This window comes from Mustela nigripes, chromosome 6, assembly GCF_022355385.1.
Source record: "Mustela nigripes isolate SB6536 chromosome 6, MUSNIG.SB6536, whole genome shotgun sequence".
Classification (NCBI taxonomy): domain Eukaryota; kingdom Metazoa; phylum Chordata; class Mammalia; order Carnivora; family Mustelidae; genus Mustela; species Mustela nigripes.
Genome location: NC_081562.1, coordinates 16,715,537 through 16,728,357, shown reverse-complemented (window position 1 = coordinate 16,728,357; position 12,821 = coordinate 16,715,537). Strand labels below are relative to the sequence as shown.

General features: G+C 41.4%; 2 protein-coding genes across 2 annotated transcripts in view; one reads left to right on the top strand and one right to left on the bottom strand.

The window, feature by feature from the left end:
• ALDH1L2 (aldehyde dehydrogenase 1 family member L2) overlaps window positions 1-12,821 on the bottom strand; it is a 54,459-nt gene that overhangs the window by 33,211 nt on the left and 8,427 nt on the right. The window contains exons 2-9 of the mRNA XM_059402195.1: window positions 12,554-12,698; window positions 8,363-8,597; window positions 5,841-6,006; window positions 3,686-3,787; window positions 2,886-2,975; window positions 1,966-2,100; window positions 725-850; window positions 64-155 (exon numbers count right to left, since the gene is read on the bottom strand). Coding sequence (XP_059258178.1) covers window positions 64-155; window positions 725-850; window positions 1,966-2,100; window positions 2,886-2,975; window positions 3,686-3,787; window positions 5,841-6,006; window positions 8,363-8,597; window positions 12,554-12,698 — 1,091 coding nt within the window. The remainder of the gene's footprint in view (window positions 1-63; window positions 156-724; window positions 851-1,965; window positions 2,101-2,885; window positions 2,976-3,685; window positions 3,788-5,840; window positions 6,007-8,362; window positions 8,598-12,553; window positions 12,699-12,821) is intronic.
• On the top strand, window positions 3,153-3,621 carry LOC132020488 (large ribosomal subunit protein eL42). Its single transcript, XM_059404627.1, has one exon. It carries the CDS (start codon window positions 3,214-3,216, stop codon window positions 3,532-3,534), a length of 321 nt encoding a protein of 106 aa, XP_059260610.1. The 5' UTR covers window positions 3,153-3,213; the 3' UTR covers window positions 3,535-3,621.

Below are 12,821 nucleotides of genomic sequence, written 5' to 3'. Positions count from 1 at the left end.
GTTTCAAAGTCAAAGTCAAAATCCCTAGGGGAGGGGTGTGAGTCAATAGGGTGACTGTTTTACCTGACAACATCCATTGAGCTTGCTCCAGATTTAAAGAAGTCTGTTGAGTCTTCAATAACAGGGACATTGCTTAAAATTCCAGCCCAGATGACCTATACAGCAAGGATAATTTTAATGAAGGATGTGCCATGAAGAACACAGAGGCAGAGACTGGTCAGGTCCTCAATCAAACCTACTTTTTTTCATCTTGGATACATGGCTTAACTACATTTTTCAGCATCTCTTCAAGTTAGATGCAGCCGTATGACCAACTCCAAGCCAATGAATATGAGCGGAAGTAAACTTGACTCCTAGTCTTGACCCATGAAAAACCTCCTTCACACAATTCTAGTGTGCTCTTTTGCCCTTCTTAGCTGTCTGGGAAGTACATGACCTGTATGGTGACCTTGAAGATAGCAGAGCTTGGGTCCCCGAATGACTCCACTCCTAATCCTTACATTCCAGCTTTACCCTTCACCCCTATGTAGACCTGAAACTGCCTTACAACATTTTATGAATGAGAAATAAATTTGCCTACAAATTTTGGAGTCGACTTCCTACTGCAGCTACTACAAAAAAGAGGCAAGACAGCGTGGGCTCACTATTCTGAAGACCGAGGGTTCAGTTACATAACTGCTGCAGTTTCAAGGTCAGAGCAACATTAAAGACATCACATGTTCACCTTGATGGTCCCTGCCACCTTCACCTCTTCGGGGGTAAGTTCTACCACGGATGTCTCCCCGGCTGAAAAGTACTGAGAAGCAGGAATCATTCTTCCATCTTCAAACTGCAGACTTCTCACCATCAGCTACAAAATAGCAACACAACAAGCCAAAGGATGGAAGATTAGGACAATTCAAAAGTGAGGTCGGTGAGAGAAGGAGTGTCACATATTTTAGGAATACAAAGATCAGCGTATTTGGCAAATACAAATACAAAAATGTGGATTGAAAGCACTCACCATTATGTGTAAAAGGACAGAAGTGGTATTTTACTAATGACAGCAGAAAGGAGCAAGTGAAGTCTAGGGGTAGATATACATCTCGAAATGGATAATTAGCTTCTGACAAAATGGACACTTGGATGTATATATTTAGACTAAAGCCCTTTATAACTCCTCCTCCTCCTCCCACTACTCCAACGATCCGTTCTCCTTCTCTTATGGTCATCCTCTGCTGCAGGCACAGTGCTATAGGTATGTGCATACATAGGTGTCTTATTTAATCACATAAACCCTGGTGGAAGCAGGTACCATTATATCCCCATGTTCCTGATAAGGAAATGGAGGATCAATGAGGTTAAGGAATTTGCCCAATGCCACACCACTAGTTAGTCACAGAGCTGGGGTTACAACCCAGGACTAGCTGGACTGTGCAGCCTACCAGAATATATGTGCAAGCTGCAAATTCCCCTTTGCTTTCTTCAAAGAGTTCACTGAAGCCAAGAGCCCCTGCTCCCAAGCACAGGCAGTGTGAGGGGGTACCTGCATGAGGGGCAAGGCAAGGAGCCTCTGAAGAGTCCCATATCCATCCTATTTATCCTACCAGACTCTAGTGATAAGGCAGACCTATGAGACCACACTCTGTTTTACAGACCGGGAAATGAAGACTCAGAGGGGAGAAGCACCCTCCCCTCAGCTGGTAAGTGGCAGAGGAAGGGTTCTCATCATGTTTCTTGACTAAATTCCAAGCTCTTTCTACTATATCACAAAACAGACCATGCACATCCTTGAGGCATATCCCAGGGAGCCTCGTTCTCATCCTGGCACCCTGAGCTGCCTCAGAAACAGAGCACAGATATCTAGAGCTCCCCCATATTGCACTGTGAAACCAGATTATCTTGAGAAAGATACTCCCTTAGCAGTTGGGGTTATAGAAGGAAACCAAAAACGTTACTTTGTAGGTGACCGTATTGAACACTCACTGCTTTTCCATCATTACCAAAAAGAACAAGTCCATTTTTGGTAACAAGACCAGGCTTCTTGGCACCTTTAATTTCCAGTGGTTCTCCAGGAGGGACAGAGCTTTTCAATAATGATGAGCCGTAGAACGTGACCATCTAAGAGAGAGACCAAACCCAGACTGTGAGAGGAGGGAGTTACACCTACAGACAGGGGCGTGTGCCAGCTGCACGTCTTGTAAGCAACCTCAAGCTGGGATTATCATTTATGATAAAATTGGAATACCTCAATGTGGGAAATGGTATCAAGCATCTGTAGGGATGACACAATTAAGAGATAATCTATGAAGATATTACTGAAGAGATCCGGATGACTTTTATCATCTATTCACATTGATTCAAAGGTGAATGAGACAAAGAGTTCTCGCAGACTTCAGAGCCTGAAGCAAGGGTTTTCAGAGTGGTGTGAAGGTGGTGCTGGGGAGTCAGCGAGAGCAGATATGGGGACCAACACTGGACTGTTCACGTCCAGTGCAATTACTGGTGGGAAATACAGGGTGGTCTGTGGGTCAGTTAGTGGAAACAGGACTGGATTCAGACTAACCAAGAGAATGTGATGCTAATTGATTTGTGATTATAATTCTATGACAATTAGCTATCACTTATTGAGCACTATGATAGTTAACATTTATTGAGTACTTATACAGAGACTAAGTACTTCAGTGAATTAATATGCATTGACCCATTTAGTTTTCACAGTGACCTATAACCAATACAAGAGGCACTATTATTAGTCCCATTTACAATAAGGAAACCCGATGGGTAAGTAACCTGCCCCAGGTTACCTAGCAAAAGTGGGTCTATGTGTAATACCTTTTAGAAAGGTAACACACACACACACACACACACACACACACACACAAAATTGGTCCCCTAGAACATACCTGTCCATTTATCTCTGTCCAAGCTCCAGGGACTTTATCATGACCTCGGATCCAGTTATGTAAAACTTCAGCTGATTGATCCCAAGAAATCTAGGACAGCAAAAAGCACAGGCTGTACTCCTACTGCTATGAATGTCAAAAGTAATAGAAACATTTCTCCCCGTCAGTGGTCAAGTAGGGTTGGGGCAGAATAGAACAGGGAGACTTGGAGATCTACCTTTCGGCCAGGAAATGGTACATTGGGAACTACTTAAAAGTAAAGGGCCAAGGCGAGAGTGGAGCGAGGCGAGGATCGTAGTTGCCGTTTCCCGACTGCGCTGCTGCAGAAATGGTCAACGTTCCTAAAACCCGAAGGACTTTCTGTAAGAAGTGTGGAAAGCATCAGCCTCACAAAGTGACCCAGTATAAGAAGGGCAAGGATTCCCTTTATGCCCAAGGAAAGAGGCGCTATGATCGGAAGCAGAGTGGCTATGGTGGGCAGACAAAGCCAATTTTCCGGAAGAAGGCTAAAACCACAAAGAAGATTGTGCTGAGGCTTGAATGTGTTGAACCTAACTGCAGGTCCAAGAGGATGCTGGCCATTAAGAGATGCAAGCATTTTGAACTGGGAGGAGATAAGAAGAGAAAGGGCCAAGTGATCCAGTTCTAAGCTTTGAGTTTCTTCTTTTATTTTTGAGAAGAAAATGTTGACCCTGTAGAAAAATTACCCGTATGAAAATAAAGTCATATTTTTACCCCCCCCCCAAAAAAAAGTAAAGGGCCAAGAACATTAAGGTGTGCTATTGAGTTGATATAAATACCTCAGCATTTTCCTTTTTCTGGATACCTTCATATGTTGCCCCTTCTTCCAGCTGGGGAATCCGAGGAGCTTTCCCATCAGCTATGAGTTGGACAGCTTCCACCTAAAGTCAAAAACATGATCTGTGTCGCAGCCCAGTGGTCAATAATGGCATCGTTTGTTTAATTGAACCTTATGCTAAATAGAATTGCTACATTTAAATCTGTCCAGGGGCTCCTGGTTGGCTTAGACAGAAGAGCATGCGACTCTTGATCTCAGGGTTGTGAGTTCAAGCTCCACACTGGGTGTAGAGATTACTTAAATAAATAAAACTTTAATAAATAAGTAAGTAAATAAATAAATCTGTCCAGAGAATCAGACTATGACAATAACTACCTTTTCTTCAGTTCCATCTGTGTCCCAGGCAATGTGGTAGCTACTTTATATAAAATATCCTTTGCAGACATCACACCAATCCTGCCAGGTGGATATAATTATTCCAACGTTACAGATGAGGAAACTGATTCTTAGAAAAGTGAAGCAACTAGCTCAAGATCACAGAGGTAGCTACTGGGTGTCAGAAGAAAAGTCTGCATCCGAGTTTACCTACTGCCAGTACTGAGTTATTACTCTCAAAAATGACTGCCTTGTTGAAACAAATTTCAACTTCTCCTTGGTGACCTAGTGGGAATTTCAGTAATCGGATTGTAAGGTAAGTCCGTGTGAGTGATTTCTACTCATCAAGATGATTCTAGAAAGTGATGCATTGTTATATTTAAATAATTTGACTTGCTTTCTAGCTCAGGACACCTGGAATGACAAAACAGTTAAAATCTATGCATGAGTTTAATTGCCTTTGGGATGTGTCCTGAACTCTTTCTGTGCCAGATTCATGTTTGCCTTGAGTTGAGAGCCTCTTTCTTTCATGGGGAGGCCTACGTGCGCTTGAATTCTCGGATCTCTCAGTGTTTACAGCTGCTGACCAACCTCTCCAAGAGCTTAGGGGCAACCTAAGCACAGGGCCAGTTCATAGCTCCTTCAATCACCACTTCAGCCTGTGATATCATCAGATGCATGATCTGGGCTTGAGCAAATGCCACTGAACACACATAATGTGATTTTGACTGTCATGATAATTTCTGAGCACCTACCATGTGCCGAGTGCTTTACACAAATGCTACTTAATCTCTCAGCAGCCCTTATAAGTTGGGTAGTATCCACAGAAGGAAGCCAAGTGACTTGTCTGTTGTCATAGAGCAGATAAGCAGTAGAATGAGAACTCTGATCTTTTTCTGACATCAAAGCCCTACTCTCAAAACCTTTAAATGACGCAAAACAGACGGCTCTCCTCTCTCCAGAATCAATAGCTGCTGATTTATACCATCTTAGCTTCTATCTCCGTGTGGCTACTTCTTCCATATCCAATTCAGAAAACATTAAATGACACTGAAATTATCTTTCCATATTTTTACAGGCTAAAAATATATTTTTACTTTGTGGTGCACACGCTTTGAGGTTTTGCCCAGAGCACATCTGAATAAAAAAAAAAATTAAAGCAATGCCAAATTTCACCCTGTTATGCAGACTGAGTTCAAATACTTTTGAAGCCCAAAGTCCACAGCAAAATTTCTTGAGATTCTGTACACTTCTTTACTATTAGTTAATACAAACAGGGTTGGCAATTCAAGTATTTGGCAAAAGAAATGAACCAGTTTCACTATTGGTTCATTTCAAGAAATGAACCAACTTCATCCATCTGATCACTGTTCTCAGAAAAACAAGCTTCACAGGCTAAGACATTTTTTTTTAAAGATTTTATTTATTTATTTGACACAGTGAGATCACAAGCAGGCAGAGAGAGAGAGAGAGGAGGAAGCAGGCTCCCTGCCAAGCAGAGAGCCTGATGGGGAACTTGATCCCAGGACCCTGAGATCATGACCTGAGCTGAAGGCAGAGGCTTAAGCCACTGAGTCACCCTGGCGCCCCAGGCTAAGAAATTTTAATGTTCGGATTTCCACCCTAAATATACCATCCTATTGGCAAATATAAAATCTAATTTTGTTTTCAGTTTTATACTTTTTGTCAAAATCAACATGAGAAAATTCTCAATAATAGAAAAATATTTCTAAAATGTTAAAGCTTTGCTAAATTCTTCTGGATGGTGTAAATATACTAACCATGGCCTTGATTCCTTCAGGAAAAAGAAACCGATTATAAAGGGCATCCACTGTATCGTTGGGTTCGACGTCACATGACCTCTGAAGAAGGATGGGTCCTGTGTCTAAACCATCATCAGCCCAGAAAACAGAAAACCCAGCTTTCTTATCTCCCATAATTAGAGTCCTGTGAAAAGAAGAGCTTCAACTTACAATGGTGATTTAACGTATCATAAAGTGATGAATTAGTGATATTAAAGTGCAAGGGAGTGGGGACATCTGGGTATCTCAGTGAGCTACGTGGCCGACTCTTGATTTTAGCTCAGGTCATGATCTCAGGGTCGGGAGACTGAGTGCCTTGTCGGGCTCACTGAGCTTGGAACCTGCTTGAGATTTTCCTCTCACCCTCTCCCTCTGCTCCTTCCCCCAACTTCCAACTCCCTACTCCCCAAGCTCATGTGTGCTCTCTCTCCCTCTCTCTCCTAAAAAAAATAAATAAATAAAGTGCAAGGTAGTTCTAGTGGCAAGTAGACAGTGAGGGAACTACTGTGAGAAATGAGCAGTATAGTCAAGAGATGTCAGTATTCATAAAAAGCACTACTTGATGGCACCGCTATTTTATACATAGCTATAGTCTTTCTTGTTAATACACACTAACGACTTGTAGTCTACTCAAAAGGGCACTAGGATCTGTCATTACTGCCACTCATTATCTTCCAGTTGTCAGCTTTCTGCTGTGGCATCAAGCAACTTTGCCCACCTGGGACCAATTCCTACATTGTACTTGACCCTATGTTAGGCAGAATGAGATAATGGAAGATAAAGGAGAGGATGCTCAGTGGAGGAGAACTTATTGGTTCTCATAACTATTTATCTAGGTTATGTCATTTGGGTGTAAGTCAGCGCTAGAATTAGCTGTAGACTGTCTAGGTAAATTATAGTAAAAGATGGTTGAATTAGTCTTTGTATATTGTGTTCCTTGTATTCATGCTTTATAAAGCTTTGCCTAGGGGTGCCTGGGTGGCTCAGTCGGTTGAGCATCTGATTTCGGTTTTTGGCTCTGGTCATGATCTCAGGATCCTGAAATCAAGCCCCAGGTAGAGGGCTCAGTGCTCAGCCAGGAGTCTGCTTGAGATCTGAGGTCCTCTCTCTTGTCTCTCCCTTCTCCTGTTCCTCTCTCTCCCCTCTGCCACCTCCTTCCCCCCCCACCAAGGGTATATGCACACACAATCTCTCTCTCAAACAAATAAATAAGTAAATAAATAAAATCTTGGGGGGAAAAAAGCTTAGCCTAAGAGAAAATGTTGCCCCATAAGAGCTTATAATACAAACAATGAGCTGAATATGTAGACATATCAGATAAAAGCATATCAGAGGCTCAGGTAGTATCAAGAGAGTATGAAGTAATACATCATACATGCTCATGACCTAAATAACTTTTAAATCTTGGAGCTACTAATCTAGCAAGACCTATTAATCAATCACTCTTCTCAGAAATATTGAGGAATTTATTGGCATTATGTTATCAAGAGGCTTGAAAACATTCATATATTTTGTTCTTTGTTTGTTTTAGATTTTATTTATTTATTTGAGTGAGAAAGTGTGTGTGAGAGAGAGAGTATGAGAAGGGGGGAGGGGAAGAGGAAGAGGGAGAAGCAGGCTCCCCTCTAAGCAAGGAGCCAGATGTGGGGCTCGATCCCAGGACCCTGGGATCATGACCTGAGCCAAAGGCAGACGCTTAAATGACTGAGCCACCGAGGTGCCCCAAAACATTCATACACTTTGATCCAGTTGCTCTGCATGTGGAAACAATGCGAAATGAGAAAAAAAAATACAAGTTTAAGTGCAAAGAAAACCATACAGTACCATTACAGGGGCAAAAAAGAAATTGATTCATGCCAAATACAATGAAATGTCATTCACCACATTTAAACTAAGTGTAATTTTCTGCCCATTTAACAACTGGACACTGAGCGATATCAGGGTGATGTATAGGGAAAGGAGAGAAGGTAGAAAAGCATACCTGTGGTATTTAGGACTTACAGTGTACCTGCAGCAATAAAAACGTTAGACCATAGTCCCTTCCCTCAAGAACGTTAAAGTTGAAGAGGAGAAGAGAGAACGAAGAAGAGAATTCAGGTAGCTCGGCATTCCTTGAAATGTACTTGAGATGCTCTAGGCAAAAAAAGTTCTAAGGTCAAATAAGTTTGGGAGCACTGTGTACTCAGATTCCCTCTTGGAGATTATGATGCTCTCACTACAGCACCTCTAAAAGGTTCTCAGAAGTCCCGTGATCAAGAAATCCAGCAGAAACCAAACCTGTCTGAATTACCTAGCTATCTCTAATGGAGTCAGTACTCCACAGACTGACCTTGAAAATGCTGTCTAGCCCACGGAATACTGCTAAGTCTCAGGGGGAGTTCATGCAGGAGTAGCAATCAGGCAGGGCCTCACAATTGCTCAAGCATACCCTACATTAAAAACAGAAAGATTAAAAGCCATAGAAATATGCCTATCTTCTCTAGAATTAAGAAAATTCTCACCAGTTGATAGCAGAGGCTCCTCTGTGCCTGGGAAGGATGGAAGGGTGATATATGATAGAACCGTGCTTCGGGCTGTCAATTATATCCATGGGGATAAACTGTGTGCAGAAGGGTAGCACGTTGAGCTCAGCACCCACAGATTTGTAGGCTTCTGCCACCTCCCTGATGGTCTTGCCCTTGACTCTCCATCTGGGGAACTTGAAAACAGGGGTCCCATCTTTCTCTGCAGCTAGAGCTGGGCATGAAAGAGAAAGTTATTTTTATTAAAATAAAAAATGGCCATAAGTTAATATGGCTATGGATTCACACATTACAGTTTTGCAGCTTCGAGAAACATTTACAAGTAAAACATGGTGAAGGGCAATTTAGATTGAGATCAGAATTTGACCTGTTACAATTTTATCATGATCCATCCATTTTCCTAATGTGACTTTTATCTATAGACTTGAGGCATAATATATTCATACTCAGAAGTTTGTAGCTAGATAACATTTTAAAATTTTAACTGAAGCTTTTTTGTTTTATAGGAAAAAATTATATTTTTATTACAGATATAGCCATATAAAGAATATGGAGTCAAGTGCTGGCACATGAGCATTCGGGCTCTGGCACAGACGGAAAACCATGAGCCCCTTCCCAAGGCTATTTCCTAGAGGGAAGTCTCCTTCAACACAAGGCAAACTATAGATCTGAACACATTCTCCCTGCCAAACAGATAGATGCCAAAAAATAAAGAGAGAAAGTTTTTGAGCTGAGCTGGCCTTGTCTAGTTCCTTCTCCCAAATTCACCAATGAGATAAGTTAGTGGACAAAAGAAGCCAAGAATGGAGAATACATGCTCCTTGTGAGGGTTTTGCCATACTGGAGAAGGTCCAAGGCTCTTTCCCACAAAAAAGTGTCCTTTCCAAAAGAAGGGCTCCATCTGCCTCTGTGTGGAAAAGGAATGGCCCTCCCAAGTGCAGACAGCACTAGCTCATTTTTTTCTGCAATAAGATATCACTTGTACTAACTATATACCTTATGTATATTAAGCATAGATATTTATTTTTCTACCAACAACACAAAGCAAGTATATTTTAGGCAATTTTTAAGAACTTTAAGTAAGGCTTTTTAATCTGTATTTTTGGGCTCCCTTTCCTTCCTCCCCCATTGGATCATCAACCTTCACTGACTTTAGATGGGATGATGGCTCCACTAGAAAGCCTAAATTCCAAAATCTAATCTAAATTCCAAAAAATCTAAATTCCAAAATTCCTAAATCTCTACTAGAAAGCTTAAATTCCAAATCCTCAATGAGTCCTGAAGGAATCTGGCCATCAAGCCAATGCCTTGATCAATTCTCTTGGAAGAATGGGAGAGACCAGAAAAATAATGTGTACAAAATGTGAATGTTTATAAAATGTTAAAAAATATATAAACAACTCATTTTCAGATGATAAGAAAATGAATAAATGGTAAAAAAAAAAAGATGAAATTGGGAGAAAATTGTGCAAGTTTAGACTGGAAAAAAAATGGGTTGAGAAACTTAGAAGTCTTTGTTTTAAAAATCTATGCCACTGAGATAGGCTTGCAGCATTCACCTTCCATACTGATTTGTGGCTGCCCCAGGGCTATTTTTGGCTGTTCTAGTTGACTATTCTGAAAACAAGAATAGTTAACCACTGTCATTTTGACCCCTTTTCATCAATTAGGCACAGGGCTGAGCACACTATATACGTTATTTCAACTAATCTGTGTAAGATGGGTGTTGTTGAACTAAGGTTAGTGAGTTTTAGTAGCTTGCCCATCATCATGTAGCAAGTAAGTGGCAGAGGCAGAATTAGTTCCTTGACTCCCAAATAAACACTGTTAACTATATGATGTACCACATCCCAGGCTGCTCTACAAGACATATTGGTATTTTTTTCTTACCTATGTTATTGCCAGCAGTCAGATGGTCATGACCAATGGAAAGGAGGTCCCAGCCCTGGGACCAGACACTAGGGAAAGTTAATTTCCCCGGACATCCTTTGGAAGGAACTTTATGAGTCACATGCCTGCATTTATTCTGAAAGTCATACACATGGCAGAGACTGCTAGTTGTTCCCCTTCATTCTTTAGCAAAGATTCCTGTACTTTGGCAGAGCACATAGACGCTCTGAATAAAAATCTACATTTCTCGGTCTATTATGCAAAGAGATTTGGCCTCTGACCGAGTTCTAGTCAGTGGGATACAAGTAGGACAAATATGTGCAACTTCTGTATGATATCCTGAATAAAGGCTTGCGCTCTGCTTCCCCTCTTTCCTTTCCACTTGCCAGAATGCAGACTTGTTAGTTGGGGCTAAAGCAGCTATGTTGGACCATGAGATGGAAGTCCAGTATTGATAAGGACGAAAGAAAAAGGGCAGGAGCCTGCATCATGATGAACATAAAGTGGTCACAACAGCACTAATGGCCAACTCAGACTTGAGAAATGGACTTCTGTGTCACTTAAGCTAATACAAAATGTGGGGTTTCCCTGATTCAATAGCCTTAAGCTAATACAAAATGTGGGGTTTCCCTGATTCAATAGCCAATCTGATATCCCAAAATGAGTCCTCCCAAATATCCCCATACAAAGCTGTGGGAATAGATAATAATAGCACAGATAATCTCAGTCATAGGAACCTGTCCCCTTTAGCCTGTGGAGCCAGGTCTAAATCGATGAGGCAGATTCCCTCAGAATTCCCCTGGTTGGGATAACCTTTTTCTGAAACAAGCATAATTTCTAAATCAAGTGATTAGGTTCATATGTGTGTATGTGCTCTTAACCCAACTTTTTTAGCTTGACTCTTGAAGAACAGTGTTAAAATACAATCGTTTTAAAAATAGTAAGAAGAGGGGCACCTGGGTGGCTCAGTGGGTTGAGCCTCTGCCTTTGGCTCGGGTCATGATCTCAGGATCCTGGGATCAAGCCCCGCATTGGGTTCTCTGCTCAGCAGGGAGTCTGCTTTCCCCTCTTTCTCTGCCTGCCTCTCTGCCTACTTGTGATCTCTCTGTCAAATAAATAAATAAAATCTTAAAAAAATAAAATAAAATAGTAAGGTTAGAATAAACCTCAGAACTGCTGCTTCTGAGAAAGAAAAAAGGATAAAATATAAGGGATATTACAGATCGCTGTTTTCCAACCAATCTATCATATTATGCCAGTGATTTATGAAGATCTCATTCAAAAGCCAAGATATCTGGTTGCTCACTTATTCCCTGTCCATACAGTTTGTAGACTGTTTCTATCTCTGTGTCTTACACACATAACTATAGTTGATTCTTGAAAATACAGGTTTGAACAATGTGGGTCCGCTTACATGTGAAGTTTTTTGGATATAGTACTGTAAATGTATTTTCTCTTCCTTATGATTTTTTAAAATAACATTTTCTTTTCTCTAACTTACTTTCTTGTAAGAATACACTATGTAATACATATAACATACCAAAATGTGGTAATAAATTGCTTATGTTATTGGTAAGACTTCCCTCTGGTCAACAGTAGGCTATTAGTAGTTAAGTTTCGGGGGAGCCAAGAGTTATATGTGGATTTTAGACTGTGTAGGAGGTCATTGCCTCAAACCCCTGCATTGTTCAAGGGTCAGCTGGTTAGCTTGCAAATCAGAATCCCACTGCAGGTTTGCTTTGAGGATGGCTATCTTCTTTAACCTTCCCTTAACAGCCAAGCAGCCACAGCTCTAATTTCTGACATGAATGCATTCTTTATGACCCCACATCAATTTCTATTCTTAGATGTGGCCCTCCCTTCATTTCCACTGGCACCCCTGAATCAGACATTATTCTAGATGTTCCAAACACCCTTGTAAAGTTGCAAGTGTAGTTCAGAAAAAGCATATGTGTGGAAATTCCTCTGATGGACCTGGTGATTACCATGGAAGTAAGTGGAGAAACTCTTAGTACAATGGGGCCATGCATCTTTTCTTGGGGTCCATGGAGAAGGGAGAATTGAGTCTATTCTATCATGCAAATAGACTTAGCTTGAGAAGGCTTCCAACAGGTGGAGTGGATGTTGCAGAACCCAGAGGGGAGGTCAGTAGTCTGGGTCTTTGGAGCCTGTGGCGAAGAAGTGTAGAAATACTAATGAGGGGTAAGGGGTCTGAACTGGGGCCTGTGCTTGCTGGGTTGGTGCAGAGTCCTTGATCCAGTAGTTCCAAGATATACTCACCCAGCGGGTCAGCTTTTCCATCCTTGTCTGGAACAGTGAACACGCCTACAACACGGTGGCCCTCTTTGCAGAGGTGGTTGTAGACTTCCTGTCCAAAGAGGCTCTGACCGATAAGTGCCAACTTCAGCTTGTTTTTGAAATAAACCTATGAAACAATCCAACGATGGCAGATATTGGCATGGATAGAAGACATATGGATGATAAACACTCTTTTCCCAACAATACAAGATGACTTGAGGACAAAAAAAAAAACACCTCAAAGATCTAC